General features: G+C 48.8%; 2 protein-coding genes across 2 annotated transcripts in view; one reads left to right on the forward strand and one right to left on the reverse strand.

The window, feature by feature from the left end:
- Positions 1–640: 640 nt before the first annotated feature.
- Positions 641–5,104, forward strand: CUNH1orf35 (chromosome unknown C1orf35 homolog). The gene is made up of 7 exons (XM_008839114.3): positions 641–1,064; positions 1,162–1,207; positions 1,296–1,378; positions 1,452–1,524; positions 1,639–1,724; positions 2,577–2,702; positions 2,830–5,104. The coding sequence occupies exons 1-7, from the start codon at positions 820–822 to the stop codon at positions 2,954–2,956; spliced, it is 786 nt and encodes a 261-aa protein (XP_008837336.1). The 5' UTR covers positions 641–819; the 3' UTR covers positions 2,957–5,104.
- The window catches only part of Arf1 (ADP ribosylation factor 1), a 17,379-nt gene continuing 2,060 nt past the window's right edge, over positions 4,394–19,712 (reverse strand). Inside the window, exons 2-5 of the mRNA XM_008839219.3 lie at positions 6,321–6,504; positions 6,131–6,241; positions 5,803–5,927; positions 4,394–5,661 (exon numbers count right to left, since the gene is read on the reverse strand). Coding sequence (XP_008837441.1) covers positions 5,500–5,661; positions 5,803–5,927; positions 6,131–6,241; positions 6,321–6,468 — 546 coding nt within the window. The 5' untranslated portion in view covers positions 6,469–6,504 and the 3' untranslated portion in view covers positions 4,394–5,499. The remainder of the gene's footprint in view (positions 5,662–5,802; positions 5,928–6,130; positions 6,242–6,320; positions 6,505–19,712) is intronic.

Raw genomic sequence — 19,712 nt, forward strand, 5'->3', positions numbered from 1 at the left:
TTCCCTGGGGTTCCCTTGTGAGGCTCTACTTCATAACCTCAAAGGTCCTGCCTTCCAGAACCATCCTTGTGGAAGATTTAAAAGGAATAAAGGATGAAGTCGGGAAGAAGGTGCACATCTACGGACAGACTGCTAGGGCTGTTGGACTACAGAGAAACTGCAGCGGTATTTAAGCGTTAGTCCTGGCTCTGAATCGTTCATTGGTTGCCAGTTTCAACCAGTATTTCGTTCAGTACCAAATGTTAGGCCCATCTTCAAAGAATTTCTGAATTACACCAGACTACAGAATGTAATTAACTCGGTTTTTCTACCATGTCCGTAAAGCCTCGCCTGCAGAGAACACAGGCGGATTGTACCGGTCAGGGCTGCCTGGGTTTTGGGTCACGCTCTGCAATCCAGAACTGATCTGCGGGGTTTCTGGACACTTTATCACTTCTCGATGTCGGGGGAAGGGAGTACGGGGCCGGGGGGTGGTTTACGGTGTTTTAGGCCCTGGGTCCCGACGCTGTCTACACGGGCTAACTTCCACTGGGGGCCGCTCCGGACTACCCAGCAGCCGGCTCTTGGAGGGTTAGTGCGCAGGCGCGCGTTGCAGTGGTACGAAGGAGGTGCCTGCGGGTGCAGCGTCCCAGGGCTAGACCGGGGCGGGTAAACTGGGTGCGGAGGTGCCCCTGGGATGGAAGGACCCAGTCACGAAGTGCGCAGGCGCACACGGCGACGCGAGCGTGACGTCACAGCGCGCCTTCTGAGCCGCGACGGCGGGCGGAGGTCGGTGCTGGCGGGCTGTGGCGGCTGGGGCTCTGCAGAGGTTCCGGCGCCATGTTCGGCTCCAGCCGGGGCGGCGTGCGCGGCGGGCAGGACCAGTTCAACTGGGAGGACGTGAAGACGGACAAGCAGCGGGAGAACTACCTGGGCAACTCGCTGATGGCGCCGGTGGGCCGGTGGCAGAAGGGCCGCGACCTCACCTGGTACGCCAAGGACCGCGCGCCGTGCGCGGGCCGGAGCCGCGAGGAGGAGCTGGCGGCCGTGCGCGAGGCGGAGCGCGAGGCGCTGCTGGCCGCGCTGTGAGTGCCTAGGCGGCGGGGGCGGGGGCGGGACTTTGGGGCGGGGGCAGTGCCGACTGGGGTCCCTGCAGCTGACGCTTGTCCCCGACCCTCGCAGCGGCTACAAAAACGTGAGGAAGCAGCCCACAGGCCTGAGCAAGGAGGTAGATCGGGTGCGGGCTCGGGGTCCGCAGGACGGGTGGGATCCGCCTGTGCCGGCCCGGCACCTACTGTCTTCCCCCGCTTCCGCAGGACTTCGTGGAGATCTGCAAACGCGAGGGAGGTGACCCTGAGGAGAAGGGCGTGGACCGGCTGCTGGGGTTGGGCAGCTCCAGGTGAGGCGGGTTGGGGAGTGGGGTAGGGACTGGGTGGTGGTCCAGAGCTGTCCTCACCGCTCTGTCCCCGCAGTGGCTCCGCGGGCCGCGTGGCACTGTCCCGGGAAGACAAAGAAGCTGCCAAGCTTGGGCTGTCGGTGTTCACGGTAATCCCAGTCCATCACAGCGGGAACCCAGGGGATGGGATGGGGGGGTGTCATGGGGAGACCAGAGGCAGAACTTCCTGGATGTCCCTCCCCACAGCTTCGCTTCTCTTACAGCACCACCGCGTAGACAGCGGCGGCCCAGGAGCCTCCCCATCCACCACCCGGAGGAAGCCTCGCCCTGAGGACAGGACCGATCTGGGGTAAGTTGCGTCCAGCTCTCTGTTCCACCTACTCGTGTGTGCTCTGGTGAGTCGCTGTTATCCGAGTTGTGTGGGGCAGGTTAACCAGGTGGGGGACCAGGCTCAAAGAGGACACTGGGAGAGACCGGGAGGCCAGGCCTGTGGGCCAGGGGTAGGGAGATTGTAGATAGCAGTCTGGGCTTTTTTTCAGGGAACCAAGCACTGCCTCAGTTGAGGGTCAGTGGTGTAGTGGGCTTCCAGGCTGGATGTACCCAGGGGCCTAAGGAGCTCAGAAGTGGCATGAGGTCTCAGCTGTCATTAGGGGTGGGGGGACCCAGCAGGGTGGTGGGTACAGAAGGGTGCCAGGGCCATGATGCTGGCCAGTTCCTTGGGACATTAGCAGTTAATTAAGAAGGCATGAGGTGGCGAGTACCTGGAAACAAGAGGTAGATGAATGGGTTCAAGGCCACCTGGTTCCAGGTATCATTTGGCTGTGTGTGTGTGTGTCTAGTTTATCAAGTCATTTTGTACTTAGAGTAACAGGAAGTTCCAGGCCCTGTCCATCTGTTGCCTTGACCCCACCCCCAGAGTGTGAGAGGCCCACCCAGTTGGTAGTATTCCAGACGTCTTACTTTGATGGGGATATTTCTTAATCTACGTTACCCACTGGTAGTTACTTCAGCCTAGTGGATAAGGTGCTTAATATTAAGCTCACTTACTAACATAAGGTCACAAACTACATGTGGGCACCATTTATCTCAGTGCCCAACACAATGGTGTGGACCCTGTCCTGGTGAGACGACCCCACTGTTCTCAGCTCAGATTCAGTACTCGAGGGTCAGGCTTGGGCCTTTTCTGTACTCTCTCTTACAGTACAGAGAGTCAAAAGAAAAGCAAGAAAGAAAAGAAGAAAAAGAAGAAAAAACATAAGAAACATAAGAAGAAAGACAAAGAACACAAGAGGGAGGCTGACAGCTCCTCCTCTTCTCCCTCTCCTCGGTAGGCTAGTCTCAGCTCTACCTTGGGGGCACTAAGGGAGGGGGGCTTCAAGAGCTGGCCAGGCTGGATGGGGTGTTGGGCAGGGTGGAGGGGCCTTTTAAGTATCTGGTGGTCCCTGTCTCCCTAGGCCCAGGCACCAGAGGCATGATTCTGACTCCTCCTCCCCCTGCTCTAAGAGAAGGAAGTGGGGACATAACAGGGACAGCGGAAGGAGCCCATCCCACAAACGGCAGGACAGAAGCTCTGACGACTGAGAATGTGGGTAGTTACCAAAGGACGGCAGAACTCTGGTTGCCTGAGCCAGGACACTGACCACCACTGAGCACTATGGGATCTATCGAGAGTGGTCTCCACTGATGCTAGGTGGTCGTCTGCTCCCTGGCATGACTCTAAGCCAAGTATGCTCGGCCTTGCGAGCTGCCTGGCAGAAATCACTCTGGGTCTGTGTGAAATGAGCCTGAGGAATGGGGTTTCAGTGCCCTTGCCTTGCCCCAGTGCCAGGGAACATGCATCTGCTCAGGAGTCTTTGAGTGTCACAAAGTCCAGGCAGGCCCTCAAGGTTTAGATGTGTGTATGTGGATGGGTAGGGTTTTTTTTTTTTTAAATAATCTTTTTGAGTGTCTCCTTGTAGCCCCAGTTGACCTGGAACTATGTAAACCAGGCTGGCCTCTATCTCACAGATGCCTGCCTTGAGTGCTGGATTAAAGGCATGTGCAACCATGCCCAAACCTACTTCCACTTTTTGTATCAACTCACTTTGTACTTAAGTAAATGTATTTTAAAAGTAGAGTGTAGTGTCACTGAGGGCATACTATTCTGGGATGAGTGAGTATCCTGAGGCCCTCCGTCATTGGGTCTGGGAACCAAAGCCCTGTCCTTGAGGTTGCTTTACAACTGGACAAGTGGCTTCAAGAACTGGCAAGATCCATCTTAAACTTGCTTTGGTTTGGCTAGGATATATGTACCTGGACTCTGGAGTGGCTGTCTGCCCTAGAGCCTGGTTCCTGCCTCAGAGGCAGTGGGCTCCAGTAGCTGGACAACAGTGATCTAAGAGCTAAGTGTGCTACTAGGCATACAGCAGGTTGGTGTTTTCTGGCTTCTGATTATAAAAAGTTGTGTGTGTGTGTACTCTGGGGCAGACCACATGTCTTCTGAGACCTGCACTGTGACTGGAATGTTGACCTGTGTCCTGTAGGTGGCCATCTAAGCTTGAGTGAAAATTGCAGTTGTCTTAAGACACCACCTCAAGGGGGTGAACATCAGTCCACTTGGGCAGGGTCCCACTTAGAACAAGGAGAGCAGACTTTGGACCTCCTAGTGGCCATCCCCACCTAGGGACACATACCCCGTGTACCCCGAAGTCTAGCTGCTTACTGTAGGGAGATGAGGCATACCTCAGTTTAAGCAAAGCACCAGAGGCTGGCAGTAGCTGCTGAGACATGAGGGGAGCCAAGGCATTCAGTACTGACTGACTTTTATGTTTGCCACCTCCTCCAAAGTGAGCTGGAGCATTCTTCCACAGGGCAAGAAAAATGTCCCCAGGCTTTGCAAGCAGGCTGTGGTATGGCCTGACCTAGTGGGAAAGTCTAGAACTTGGAGGGCACTTGTTCCCTTTAACATGAGAGCTACTCCTACTTCCCTGCTTTCCAGGAGACGTCCTGACAACGTGAACACTGACACACAAGCCCATGAAATAGTTAAGAGACTTTATTCTAATAGCTATAATTACAGTGCTTGTCGAAATGAAAACTGAAAACAAGTATACAAAACAGTTGATTACTAATTGTGTATTGAAAGCAGTAAGAGGTTCCACAACACCAAATAAACCAGTTCTGAGGTTTCCCCAAGATAAATTTAACAGCTCCAGCTTCTTCAGTGTTTATCAAAATACAAAAGAAAAAAGTAGAGGTCGTCTTTCGATGGCAAATCGGACCCTTGCAGGCTGAGGGAGGAAGCTACTTCACACATGGAGATGGGGGTGCTCTGGGATGTGGGTCTGAAGTGGACCGACCCTCCCAGCTTGCACGTGCTCCTGCTGGTGAGACCCAGGCCTCCTGCCAGCGCGTCCAAGTGGGCCCAGGAGCAAGCTGGGAACGTGGGCTGCCATCTGGTCCAGCCACGCACACATCAACCAAGGACAAGGCCAGGCCCTGCACCCCACAGTGGCCCCAGCCTGCCCCTAGTTGACCATGTGAGCACAAGTACAAGCACAATGCTATGGAATGCAGGTGACCCAAAGACAGGCGAGTCACAGGGGCTCTACTGGGACCATGCAGTGGATGGTGGTTTGTTCCCACAGGAACAGCCAATCCAATAGACTAGCATTCAGGCCATTACTGTAAAACCTAGACTAGGCATAGTCTTCCTTCTGTGTGTTCAAGTGTTCTTGTCTTGTATTTTAACTATTTTAAAAAATGCACTGAGTTTGGGTTAAAAACCAACCACCAAATGGATCCCGACACCAGTCTATAGCCAAATGGCTCCTGGAGGCCAAGTGCCCTGACACCAAATCCCTTCTCAGTACTGACAGTGAGTTGATTCTCTTTTTACAATAAAAAAGCTAAGTAATATTGCATAGGAGTACCAGAAACTGCCTCAGTGGAAACAGAAACTATTTACATTAAATAAAAACCTGGCTGCAGGCTGTGTCTGCACATGTACAGCACGGTGCGATGCACACTGTGACCAACCCATGGAGACAGCTTCTGGCACTCAGGACCACAGAGTCGCACGTTTGCCACATGAGAGGAAAGCGGAGGGCAGAGAAGAGGAAGTAGGGGGAGGGATGGGGTCTGTTTCACTTCTGGTTCCGGAGCTGATTGGACAGCCAGTCTAGTCCTTCATAGAGCCCATCCCCGCTGGTGGCACAGGTGGCCTGAATGTACCAGTTCCTGTGGCGTAGAGAGTGCAGCCCCAGCTTGTCTGTGATTTCGGCCGCATTCATGGCATTGGGAAGGTCCTGAGGGGAAGGAGTTGTTAGTGGCAGAGGCCATCAGCAGCCAGTTCCCAGGACAAGGCAAGCACCCTGAGCAACCTCTCACCCACCCTCTCCCCTCCCTGATGCAGGTTCCTCCTCAGGGAGGACCTTGCTGGTGCCTACCTGCTTGTTGGCAAACACCAGGAGAACAGCATCCCGGAGCTCATCCTCAGCCAACATTCTCATGAGCTCCTCACGGGCCTCGTTCACACGCTCTCTGTCATTGCTGTCCACTACGAAGATCAAGCCTGCAACACCACCACATAGCTGCACATGCTGAGCACTCCCCACCTGACCATCCCGCAGGCTCCAGACCCAATCCTCCCACTGGCCATGATACTTGGTGTGGCCTCATGTCCTGGAGCCAGCAGTGGCCATGGGACTCAGCCAGGAGGTGCACCCCTTTGAGAAGGCAGACAAGAGGAACCCATGATGAGGACTGGCCCCTCACCTTGAGTATTCTGGAAGTAGTGACGCCAAAGAGGCCGGATCTTGTCCTGGCCACCCACATCCCACACGGTGAAGCTGATGTTCTTGTATTCAACAGTCTCCACGTTGAAACCTGGAGGCAGGGTTGTAGCTGAAGGCCCTTGGCACTTGGGAGCCCCAGGCCCCAACCCCAACCCAGCCCAGCTTCTCACCAATGGTGGGGATGGTGGTCACAATTTCACCCAGCTTCAGTTTGTATAGAATTGTTGTCTTCCCTGCAGCATCCAGGCCAACCATGAGAATGCGCATTTCTTTTTTGCCAAAAAGGCCTTTGAAGAGGTTTGCAAAGATATTCCCCATGCTTGTGGATAGGTGGAAGCAATACTGGCCAGAGACCTGGGGGAAGCAAGGTCCTGTTATGCGCTGCGGTGTGAGGCAGGTCAGAGAACACTACCCAAGGGCTCACACACCCCCTCCCGCCCAGTACCCTCCCACCCCCCATGAAATCCATGGGAGACAGACTACAACCCCAGTTCACTTGTTGAGCTGCTACCAAGCTACAGGAACATCTAACCACAGCCATGCTTGCTCATACTTGGGAGCTGGCATGTTAACTCTCTGAGACACATGAGGCCTCTTATAGTCCAACAGAGCTCTTCATGGGACCAGAAAGAACCACCTCACATCTCTTTCCTCCCTGTACCAGAGTCCCTAACAAATTACAGAGAGCAGACACTAAAACTTCCTCCACATACACAGAAAAACTGGTTACTCCAGACTCAGGACTGTAGGCCAAATGCCCCAACAATCCTTGGTAGCAGCACATTATAAAACAAGTCCAGGGAGAACTGTGGTGTCACCCCTCAGATGAGCCAGGCCAGCTGGTCAAGGTAATGTCTATCCACCCCAGCCTAAACAGCCACCTGGAGGCCCAACAGTAAGCCCTTGACAGCACATTCCCTTGAGGACCTACACAAGAGCATGCTCCTGTGAGGACAGGTCCCTGCAAGGGCGTGAACATAAACTGGGCAGGACACACTAGCAGAACAGAAACGCTGGGGATACCAAGTCAACTGGTACCAATTAAATTTTAGTCTAGCCCGAGACATGGAGCGCCGAAGGATAAATAAGGCTGCCCAAGTCGTGGCCTCAAATCTTGTCAGTACTTCCATTCTTCCTTTGTTTTTTACCTAGACAGATTTCACTGCTTTCTCAATGCTGAATGTTAGGAGCCTTCAGAAAGTTGTGTTCCACTAAAACTAAGCAAGCATGGTATGCAACAGGGTGAAAAGGCTTCCTATGTGTCATCCTTCTGCGTTGCCACAACAGAACACCACAAACAGCAGCTTGGCAAAAACAGACAGAGCTGCACATTCTACCTATATCATGGCCTGTCTGACTCTTAAGATGAGATCTTGAGTGGCATCCTCCGGAAGGGGAGAAACCATGCTCTCACACGGTGAAGGAACAGGAGCATGAACCCATTCTAAAAGCCTCTCTCAGGCTGGAGAGATGGCTCAGGTTAAGCGCACTGGCTATTCTTGCAGAAGACAGGTTAAATCCTAGCACCCACATCTCAGCTAACAATTGTCTGTAACTCAAGTTTCAGGGGATCCGATGCCGCCTTCTGCCCTCCGTGGGCATGTGTGACATGGGAGCACTTAAACACATAGTAAAATAAAGTTTAATTTCCCATATGTGAACTTTGGTCCACATACCCCGCCCCCCTTTCTCGTGAGGCTGTGTTAAGGGGAAACTCCAGCCACCATTCCTCCTCTAGGTTCAGTACCCTGACCTCCCAGGGTTGCATTACACTGTAAAGACTGTTGGACACTGACATCCTAACAGTTATTTTCCCGGCTGCTGCCAAGCAGCCACTTGAAGGAAACTCCTTCATTTTTGGTACGTACACAAGCTTGTGCATTACATTGTCTTGCTCAGCAGGCTGGACTCAAATTCCCAGCTGATGTGACATCAGCATCATCCTAGCCATGGCCTGCAGTGCCCCTTCACACTGTTTCCAGTGCGCTCTAGTATTCTCTTTTTAGGTCATGTAGTTAAAAAGTTGTAAGATGTCTATGTTTAGCTGGGCATGGTGACACACTCCCACCACTAGGGAGGCAGAGGCATGTGGATCTCTGAGTTCAAGGCCAACCTGGTCTATATAGTGAGTTCCAGGCCAACTGTAGCTACAGGGAAACACTCTTAAAAAGAACCCCCTCCCTCACAAAAAGATATCTATGTTTAAGCAAGCTTTGTCCCTTTTCTGAGAACAGTCAAACTCTCAGGTACAGAGGATTAAGAACACCTATGGGACAAAAAGCAGATGAACATTCTTACACTGCTGAAATCACTGCCCAAAGGAGAATTAAACCATCGGGACAGAGAGATACTCAGAATCAAACACCCAACTCTTCACCTTATTTCTTACCAGCTAAGACTAAGATAATAATAATGGTAACTTCAGCACTACAGGGTCCTCTACTTCACTTCTAGTGTGTTCCTCAAGAGGCTCCCAGGAGGGTCCAAGGATGGGGTGAGCAGCAGGGAGAACAAGGTGACCAAGGTTCAACCAGGCAGAAAGCTGGAGTCCCTGGGACACTCATCATGGGTGTTTCTAGCAGCTAATGCCCTCCTCGGGCCATTGTTGAGTGGGGGCTGTGTAGGAGCAACTGCACCAGAGGACGGGTATGGGAGACTCCCAGAATGCCCCAGTGGATAATGCAGATAGGCAGCCCCCAATAGCACCATCTGCCCTTCAAAAACCTCTAGTGTAAGATTACAGCAAGTAAAAAAGGAACTAGTAGGGAAGCAATCAGAACGAGAGAGAGAGAGAGAGAGAGAGAGAGAGAGAGAGAGAGAGAGAAAAGAAAGAAAAAAAGAAACTAGAAAGGAGGGAAGCAGAAAGAGAGAGAGAGAGAGAGAGAGAGAGAGAGAGAGAGAGAGAGAGAGCACTTAAAAGGAAAATCAACAACAAAAATAAGAAACCCAGGGTAGGGTATAGCTAAGCCGGGGTAGTGTGCCTGCCTAGCATGAATGAAACCCCGAGTCCAACATGGCATAAACCAACTGTGGTGGCTCCTGTTTATAAACCCAGCACTAGAGAGGTGGAGGCAAGAAGATCAGAAGTTCAAGGCCTGCCTCAGCTACACAACAATTTCAAGGCTAGCCTAGGCTATTGGAGACTCTGGCTCAAAAACAAACCCCCCAAACTCCCAAAGACCACATGCAGTACCAGTACACACAGATGTCCACCAAATAAGAACAGGATACTGAAACATAAAACATACAAAAGGCAGGCTCCCAGAAAGTGGAATAAGAAAAATACAGATAAGGGAGTGGGGAGATGGCGCAGTAAGTAGTTAAGAGCACTGACAGCTCTTGCAGAGGACCCAGGTTCAATTCCCAGCACCCACATGGTGGCTAACAACCATCTGTAACTCCAGTTCTAAGGAATCTGATGCCTTCTTCTGACCTCCTCAGGCATTGCACAACACAGGTACACTCACATGCAGGCAATACATGCATACACATAAAATTTACGAAAACTACAGACAAAAGACAAAGACTACAATTCCAGTATTTTGGAGACAGAGGCAGGAGAATAGAAATTTGATGCTAGTCTGGAATATAACATGAGACACTATCAGGGTAAGGAAGAAAGAAATCTGGCATGGTGACTCATGCCTGTATCCCAATGCTAGGGAGGCTGAGGCTGAAGGATTGCCTCAGGCTGGAAAAGTTTGCGGTCAGCCTGGGCTACAGTGTGAGACCCTGCCTTTAGAAACTAAAACTTCAAAAAACCCCAATGACCAAAAAAGAGGAGGCAAGGACATGAGGATAGGAGAGTGGCATGGTGAGGAGGGATAAAAACTTTAATGACAAAAATACAGACTGACAATGGAGGAGTCTCGGTTAGGCACATGCTCTAAGGGGATGGGACCTGTTGCCAAGACACTGTGACATGACCGTACAGTGGTGGTGGGAGGATAGCTCTCAGGAATGCTCTTAAAAATTCTGAAACTACAGGTCTCAACCTTTCATTCCTACCAACTAGTGATAAAAGAATAACTACAATTTTAACAAGGCAAGGCATCCCATGAGGATCTAGAACCAGGCAAATGAGAGAGAGTAAGAGGACATGAGAAGGAGCATGCTAGATACCCAGGAGCAGTACCACCTGCCTGTTTGTATCATGGGGTTTGGTGATGCTGGGGAAATGGGAGAGCTAGTGAATGCAGGCAAAATTCAAGGAGGCAACAATGCACACGTGCGCGCACACACCCATGGGGCCATCTGCTCAGCAATTAGTCATGTCCATGTAGCCAGGAACTTGTGCAGTCCTCCTTCCAAAACAATTACAAATGGATATCTATGGAAAAACAGTGGCTATCCACAAGCGGGGATTTAGGGGAAGAGCTGAGACAGAGGGGTCACAGGATAGCTCTTTATATTAAAACGCTGCATAAAACCCAACTGCAAGACCTGGTAGTGCCTATCTTTAATCTCAGCATTCAAGAAGCATGTAGATCTTTGTGAATTCCAGGCCAGCCAGGGCTAAAAAGTGAGACCCTATCTCAAAAAGCAAGCAACAAAGAGCAACAAAACCCCCAGAACTGGGGGCACTCATCTGTAATGCCAGCACATGGGAGGTAGAGGCAGGAGGATCAGAAATTCAAGGTCATCTTTCACTACAATAGTGACTTCTGGAGAGATGGCTCTGTTCTTGCAGAGGACCTGGATTCAGTTTCTAGAACCCACAGGGCAACTAACAACCACCCATAACTCCAGTCAGGGCCACATACTAAGACCCTGTCTCAAAACAAAAACCAAAAATAACTAAGCCAGGTGTGGTGGTGTACACCTTTTAGTCCAAGCACTCCAGAGGCAGAGGCAGGCAGAGGAGGCCAGCTTGGTCTCTACAGTGAGTTCCAGGCCAGCTACAAGCCTCCCAAACAGCAGAGACACCCCTAAGTAATTATGCCTGTTGGCAGGGACCTCAGTCGAGTTTCTAACTGCATGGCCACATGATGGCAGCACTGCCCATGACACGCTGTGTCCACTGCTGCTTTCTTGCACCTGGCCTCGTGTGGCAAATATGCTCCAAAGCTCAATGTGCTGGGCCCAGCCTGCCTTCGCCACTGAGGGGCTATGAGGACACCAAAGTAGTGTTTTTCTTTTTCTTTTTTAACCTAAGTTTCCAAAAGGAGAAGCATAGAATTTAATAGAGGAACCACGATGGGGTGAGCTCCAGGTTCAAGACACATACTGTAAGCACTCAGACCCACCGTGCTGTCCACACAGGCAGACGTAGCACTTCCTGACCTGGCACACCTCAGTATCCTAGTAGCCCTCTTCCCCCCAAGCTGAGCAACACCTACTGCTTCTAGAACAGGCTCTAACCCAAGAACAGAACCTCTATGGAGAAAAAAGCCTAGTGATTACATTGGCCAGTCACTACCAAGGACTCTGGGTACAGGTCCTGACTTCATAGTACCCAGCCTAGGTGCTGTCACCTTTCTTCCACATCCTACAAGTAGTAAGCCAAACCTGCTCTTCAGGTTCCTCTTCATTACCCAGCTGTTAGAAGGCAGTGAAAACAGACTCCCAAAGAGTCTCTGACTGGTTTATTCTGCTCTCAAGCCACCAGAGAGTGTAAACTGAAGAGAAGGACCCACAATCACACTGAATGGGGACTAGGGGAGAAAACAACTCAGCCTGCTAGTGTTTCCTGACAGACTCAGGTTCCCCCTTGGGCCAAGGTTCCTTCAGGAAGAACACATTCTTTGGTGAAAAGGGGAGGACAATGGTGCGGTTGCCTCTCCTCTCTCCTCTGGCAGCTACACTCCTTATACTGCTCTGTTTCCTGGGAGGAAGCTGCCCCTGGCCTCTAGAAGTGAGAAAACACATACCTGTTCCACATGGGTGAGTGAATGCAACCTGACTGGTTTAGCAGCTGAATAGGAGCCCAATCGGAGCCAGCAAGGTCTACTGTCCCTGTACAAGTCTCAAGGACACCCAAACACAAGCCAGGCAGGCTTGTCTAAATCAGACTTAGCAGAAATTTGCCATTTTCCTCAAATTGTTAAGCCCAGTTTAAGAGCATCTCAGTAGGAAAAGAGGCTTTCTGTTCTGGGCTATGGACCAAACTGGATGCTCCTGAATGGGGTTCATGTATTTCCTACAAAAGTTGGTGACATTTTAATAGTTCCTTTTGAGCTGGGGAGATGGTTTAGCTGCTGCATAAGCACGAGGACCTGAGTTCAAATCCTCAGACCTCACATATAAAGGCTGAAAATGGCTATGTAGAACCTATATAACTCCAGCTGGGGGAGGCAGGGGGTGAGACAGGAAGATCACTTAGGCTTGCTGGCTACTAGCCTAGCTTCAGGTTTACGGAGGTACCTGTCTTAAAGGAATAAGGCAGATAGTGACACAGGACACCAAGTGTCTATATATACGCACATAACCGCCCCCACATACAAAAAAAGTTCCTTTTTATAATTTTCATCATTTTGTTATCTACTCATTGTTTTTGAGACAGTCTCACTATATAACCTAGGGCAGCCTGATACTTGCTACATAAGACCACGCTGGCCTTGAACTTGCAGTCCTCCTGCCTCTCAAATTACTTTTGCTTTTTTCCCCTTCTGGCATGTGTGCCTATGTGTACACCTGCATGTAGAGACCTGAGATTGACGGCAGATGTCTTCTTCAATCAGTCTCCACCTCAGTTTTTGAGACAGGGTCTATCACTGAACCTGGAGCTAATTCAGCTATACTGGCTTGGTCACCAAGTCCCAAGGACCTCCTCCTGCTGCTCCACCTCCTCAGCGCTGGGATTACAGGTGCCCTTTGAGGCCCAGTTTTTTTTTATATTGGTAGTCAGGGATTTAACTCAGGTCTTCACTGAATAGGCCAACTCCTTAGTTCTTTTTTGGCTTTTATTAAAGTCAAAGTCACTACAGTATAAAACATATATAGGCTAAATCACATAGACCAAGTGTATAATCTTAGCTTTTACATCTGAAGAAAATTACCAAATCTGAAACTTTTCTGAAAAAACTTGAGTACAGTTTAGAACTTTTTTTTTAGCTAAGGTTTTTAGCAGAGAACACTAGCATTCCAACAATGATAATCAGCTACGTGAAAGCCTGATTCATCCCCAACACAAGAGGCCTGTTAAGGGGCTTCTTTACAGCCATGTCCAACTGGACCACATGCCGACCTCTGCACACAACTGCTTTTTGTACATCAACAGATATTGAGTATGTCTAGTCTAAAGCCTCAGGTCATCACATGCCCCTCAAATATTCCAAGCTTCTAGTCACTGGCATGTCACTGCAATGGAGTGCTGAACTACATTTTGTCATTATTTCTTAAAACTTGTTTCAAGAGGAAAACTAAATGTGCCCATACCAGGGACAAGCAGGCTCTCCTCTGAAGGCAAGAGTCATACTGATGACTCCATCAGTATCGTATGTTCTAGGAGATGAGCCGAAATACATGTTCTGCTCACTCTGCACACTCCCTCCCCACAGTTAAGGGTGGGAGATTACCTATTAGGTCTGGTGATGAAACTGAAGTTATATCACTCTTTGCAAACTTAAAACTTATGGTGACATTCTCATATCAGTGTGTATCCAAAGAAGAAAGAAGTTTCACTCCTATGAATCTGAGCTAAGTCCTTGGGCTACAGTAACTCGAATGCTGAAGACCTTTATTCATGGACTGTGAATCTTTATATTTTTTCTCCCTTATTCATATTTTATATAAGTGTTAACCATTTTTTTAACATAACTACCCTCAAACAGTTATACAGCCAGTTGAACTCTACACATCAGCTGCTCTGAGCAAATACCAACTGAATTAGCACATGGCCTCTAACTGAAGCTGCAATAAGGAACTCAGGACACACACAACTTCTAAGACGTGTGGAAGCTCCACTGGAACATTTTGCCATGACTCTACATGTTCTTGTGACAGATGCTTGTCATCCCTTGTACTTTATCTCACTCTCAGCAACAGAATCCTGACTTGTTATTGGGCTTCCAGAATAAAAACCCACATTCTCTGGCCTTTCTGAAGCACTGGACACCTACAAGCACCTACACAGGACATAGAAGGGTTTGGGCCCTATACTTGTAAAGCAACAGAACCTATACCCTAACACATACTTCAACTATATTTGTACTTTGGCAGGAAGGTACAGATAGTCCCTACTTGTCCCACAGTACAGTTAAGTTTGAAATACCAGTCACTGGGAAAAAACCCACGGATCTGGAACTGGAGGTATAGCTCAGTGGCAAAGCACTTGCCTAGCATGTTTAAGACTATAGGTTTGCTCCCCTAAGCCAAAGCCAAAACAAATTAAGAAACACAAACATGTATCAACCCAGAAAATAGAGGAAACCATAGTAACTTAGGACAACACAAAGATTCAAATGAAAAACCACCCTTATGCAGGAGACAGGGCCTGGCCTGGCCCCCAGCCCAGCCCAGCCTTCCCTAGTAACTGTGTAGACACTGTTCTGATTGGCAGTTCTCCTACCTTAGCCAGTATTGTCAGCCTGGGATTAGTTTGGAGCTCCCAGGAAAGTACCCAATTCTAGCTCCTTGTGAGGCTTGGGATCTGAGGTTGGCTGTGTTCCCCAGAGACTAGCCCTTATCCCTCATCCTTCTTGGGCACTAGAGTCAATACCAGCTGGCTGCAGACAGTGCAGCTCACTTTGTTCATAGAACAGAACCAAATGAAAATGATTCAAGATACTCCAGTCTCCCACCTTGAGATCCACAGAGCATTTGTTTGCTTGCATGCATGTCTTCCAACCTCAGAAAGGCCTCTAGCTAAAGCAATGAGGGTGAACTTCAGGGCAACTTCTCCACAGCACCCTACTCCACTGCCTCTTAGGGGACACAGTAGGCACAAAAGAGCTTGCAAGCAGGACTCTAATTTCTGTTGTGAGGTTAATCAAAATAATGTAGCTTTGCCAGCTCACCTCTTTGTGTTTCCCCCCCTAGAACACAGTAGGTTCTCCCCACATACAAGAGTGGGGCTAAGGAACTTGGAATCTTGGAGGCCCCCTACCATACTGAAGAAAAAGGGAACTGGAACTAGCTAACAGCTAGTTCATGGTGTTTCATAAAATGGGCTCCCAGCAGTTCTTCCTCAAATCATCTATAGTGAGCAGGGAACTCTTCTACAGAAACTCGGTTTTAATGCTGGGTCCAGCCATGCTGGAGACAGAGAGAGGTGGATGGCCACTATGCACTTGAGTAATTAAGCCAATCTCTAAAACTTGATTTTTGCTGGGCATGGTTGCTCACATCTATAATCCCAGGACTCAAGACCAAGGCTGAGGCAGAAGGACTGCCTTAGTTCAGGGCCAGCCTGGGCTACGGTTTCAGACTCTCAAAGGACTGGAGGGATGGCTCAGCAGTTACGAGTGTGTACTGCTCCCGCAAAGGACTGTCTGATTCCTAGCACCCTTGCCAGGAATGACTCACAACTGCCTGTAACTCCAGCTCCAGGAGGATCTGACACCTCTGGCCTTTTCAAGCACTTGCACTCACATGCATGTACCTGCCAGATAGATACATACCAACGTATAATTTTCTTTTTAATTTACTAGTAATAAAAAAAAAAAAAGAAAAAACAACAAAACCCTTCAGAGAACTTTCACTTTGAGGGTAGTACCTCCCCTTTTTTCGAAGATTTGCTCTTCAGGAGGAAACATGAAAAGTCAAGTGTACAGGAAAGCTGAGCTGTCACTAGGCTGCCTCAGCTCTGGGGCAATCTTGTTCCATCCTGCTGGAGTAAGGCAGACACACAAAAGGACAGACACTGCCTCCCATCCTGAAGGCTGGACCTGGCACCACTGGTAACACTCCAGGCTGCCTCCATTTCCCCACCACCCTGTGGTCAGGAAAGCCTTTCTCTGAAACACAGATCTGCTGATACTTTCCCCGTAAGTCTCCCAAGACCTCCCTCCCCTTTGGTGACCAGAGACCTCACATACACTCTAGCACCTGCCCCTGCTCCCTGGGTAAGCAAGACTCCTACAGATGACCCCAAGTTTCCATATACAGTTTTACACCCAAACCTCCCTCCTTCCAAAATGAGTAATACTAGTCAACTTCCTCCCAGTTCCTCAGACTCAAACCCTGGAGGGTTGCCACTTCCCCTCCCCACCACTATACTCCAACAGCAGAACTAACACAGTACAAAATGCCATCTATGATGTCAGGCCCCTTATAGTAGTCACCAAGGCTGCTCTGGTACCAATCACACCCTCTAACACACTGCTTCTGCAGCCTGCAAAGCAAGCCGACAGACAGCCTGACCTGCACACAAGATTGCAGAGAACCCCAAGAGGCTGCCCCAACAATGACATCACAGAGAGCTAAAAGGAAGTAACTTCTATTGAAACTCAGCTTTAATGCTAGGCCCAGCCATGTATATACCGAGGACAAAGGGAGGTGGTTAGTCACCAAGACACTAAATGCCAATCACAGCAATCTCAAGGGTATGTCACCTCCAAGAAGTAACTTTTTTTCCTGAAAACAAAGAACAACTTTTTCTAAAGTACTAGAGAAAACAAAACAGCCCTTAAGTTACAAGGTAGCTAAAGCTGGGTTCCTGGAAAACTCAGAACATCTGCTAAAATTATGCCAAAGAAAAGCTTTATCTTTCTGTGATCAGGCTCAGGCTATCACAGAGGGATTTTCCACCTACACGAAAACCACATAAGCGGCTGAGTGCCAGTGCTGCCTCCCAACATGGGAGAGACAAAAGTGTTCCCATGGATTTCAAAATGCCCTTTCTAGAGAACTGTAAAACTGCTCCCGGGGACCATGGCCATCCTCCATTAGTAGTCCTGCCCTCCCATACTGATCCTGGCAGGTATCCAAACTCAGAGTACACCTAACCAGCTCAGGACCCTTTTGTCAATTGTCCTGGACTACTAAGAGGCCTCTGGTTTCTCCTTCAGACCTCTGATTCTTTTCTATCACATCCCTGCTCAAATGTCACCTATCAGGTAACAGTTCTATCTCCTTGCATGAGCCCCAGTGCCTGCCCACCTTCACCCACTAGAATGGACAGGATGGATACTCCAACAACATGGGCAAGCAGTTTTGTGCCCCCTGCTAAGTACGGCCTCTTCCTCCATCTTCTTCGAAAAGGCCCCTCACAGGTGATTCATTATCAGAGGAAAAGGCAATGGCTAAAAAAAAGTTTATCAAGACCCCTGGGATCAAAAAGATCATAACACCTGCAGAAGAGTCCTAAAAATCAGACTGTCAGGAAAAAAAAATATCTATAGGGTCAACAATCAATGTCAGACTGTTTTACACTATACACAAGCATGCTTCTGTGTGAACATTCCTCTAACTATAACACGAAGACCCAGGCATGCAGGCGCTGGGACCTGCTAACGGCAAAAGTCAGGAAGGGAACAAGGTGTACAGCAACCCTGCCTCAGGTTCTGCCAGCTCTAAAAGCACACTTCAGTTAATCTCAATATGTTTAGTTAGAGTCTGGTATGACTTAGAAGAAAAATGTTAAAATTCAACCAAAGTTGCCAAAAGATAGAGTATTTTATTTATTTATTTATTTATTTATTTATTTATTTATTTATTTATTTATTTTTTGGTCTTTCTGAGACAGGGTCTCCCTGTAGCCCCAGCTCTCCTGGAACTATATAGGCCACGCTGGCCTTGAACTCACTGAGATTCGCCTGTCTCTGCCTCCCGAGTGCTGGGATTAAAGGTGTGTGCCACCACGCCTAGTCAAGATAGAATATTTTAAATATACACTAATGGATTTAAACAAGGAAGAACTGCATTCTCCTCTACAGAAGCTTCAAAAGAGCACTCACACCTCAGTCAGGCCCATCTAGTTCTGCCTTCACACCACCTTCAGGATCCAGCCACACTAAGCTACAGAAACCCTTTTCTTGGTCACATGCACCTAAACCATACCAATAGAATATTAAAAACAAAACAACTTCTCCCTAGAAATTGTTAGAGGATTCCTAGAGACTCTTCACCAAGTTTCCTGTTCGGGTATATGGTACTGCAAAAATATTTTGACATCTGCTACTCACAAAAAGGAGTTAACTATTCTACATACAATCACCAAGAACAGAGAACATCCCTTTAGCAGATAAAACTTACCTTAATAGATTCTGATTGAGAAGCTTTCTAATTCTACCACATACTTCTCACTTCCTGAAATGTGCAGTGACTCCCTGGGCCTGAGAAGTATGGTGAGTCGTTTACCACCTAAACTCAATCACTCCCAATTGCTATGTCTCTAAAATACACCTGCCTACCATGGGGGCACACACCCATAGTCCCAGCAGGCTGTAATCTCCGGCGGTTGAGGCAAGAGGATCTCAAGTTTGCAGCAAACCTATACCACATGGCGAGACCCTTTCTTATGAACAGCAGTATACTGTTTGCCTGCTTTTTTCTATCTCTTTTCCTTCTTATCACTTAAACTTTTCCCATTATGAGGGCCTGCAGGGAGTGCCACTCTGCTGTTCATTGGCTGCTGACAGGCTGCCAAACCCTGTTACCACTGTGAGTAAAAACCAGGAAACAGGATCACAGAGAGATGTTGTGGAGGTGGGGCACCCATCAGACTGCCACGACTCCTCTATATCTGTACCAGGTGGGGGCAACAGAACTTGGGGTAAGCACCTAATAGACCTTCTGGGAAATAAAGAGCTTGGATGTGTCTACACTAAGCCATGAATAAATTTTCCAGATAACCAAGGCACTTGACCCTTCTGAGAATGCTGGGCTACCTTTCAGGACAGTGACCCAGCAGCACAAGTTATCACACATGATCTGTATCTGCACCTCAAGGGGCTCACAATGATCACTACTGAACATGAGCCTGAGTCAGGAATCCCAATGAACACCCACAACTTCCAGCTTTCACTTCTCGGTAGGCAGGGTCAACTCTTTTCCAGCAGTAAATAAAGCACACACAAAAAGATGTGCTCTTACTTAATGTAAGATCTCAACTGAAAGTTTTCATGTTTTCTCTCCTAGCCACCTCTTGGCAAATGTATTCTGTATGTCCTTTCACTCTCTCAATTTCATGAAGATCAAAAGCCAAAGGGAGTCATGAGAGCCAATAGGGACAGACCATGAATGGCATGGCAACCTAAGGTCTGCTGGTGTCTGATGGGTTCCTCAGTGCAATGCCACAGCTCTCAGAGCAATGTTTACAAAAGGTTTGTGAGCCCAACTTGTGACCAAGAGCAGATTTAAATCTGCACAGCACTGCAACATTTGAAGAATCTGGAAAAAAAAAAAATTCAACCCAATGCTCTCAAACCATAGTAATATGCTATAGTAGGAACCTACAGAGCATGTCCTCTCTCTCTCCCCCTCCCCGCCCCCTACCTTTCTCTCTCTGATAGGGCCTCACTGTGTAGCCCTGTTAAGTCTCTATGGAGACCAAGAAGGCTGGCCTTGAACTCCCAAGTACTGGATTAAAGGCATGCACAACCACACCCAGCAAGATTTTTTCTCTTGGTTAGACCATCTGACTTGGGTCTGATTTATCTTTACTTAAAAAAAAAAAAAAA

The sequence above is a fragment of the Nannospalax galili genome, unplaced genomic scaffold (assembly GCF_000622305.1).
Source record: "Nannospalax galili isolate Female #2095 unplaced genomic scaffold, S.galili_v1.0 scaffold730, whole genome shotgun sequence".
Lineage (NCBI taxonomy): Eukaryota > Metazoa > Chordata > Mammalia > Rodentia > Spalacidae > Nannospalax > Nannospalax galili.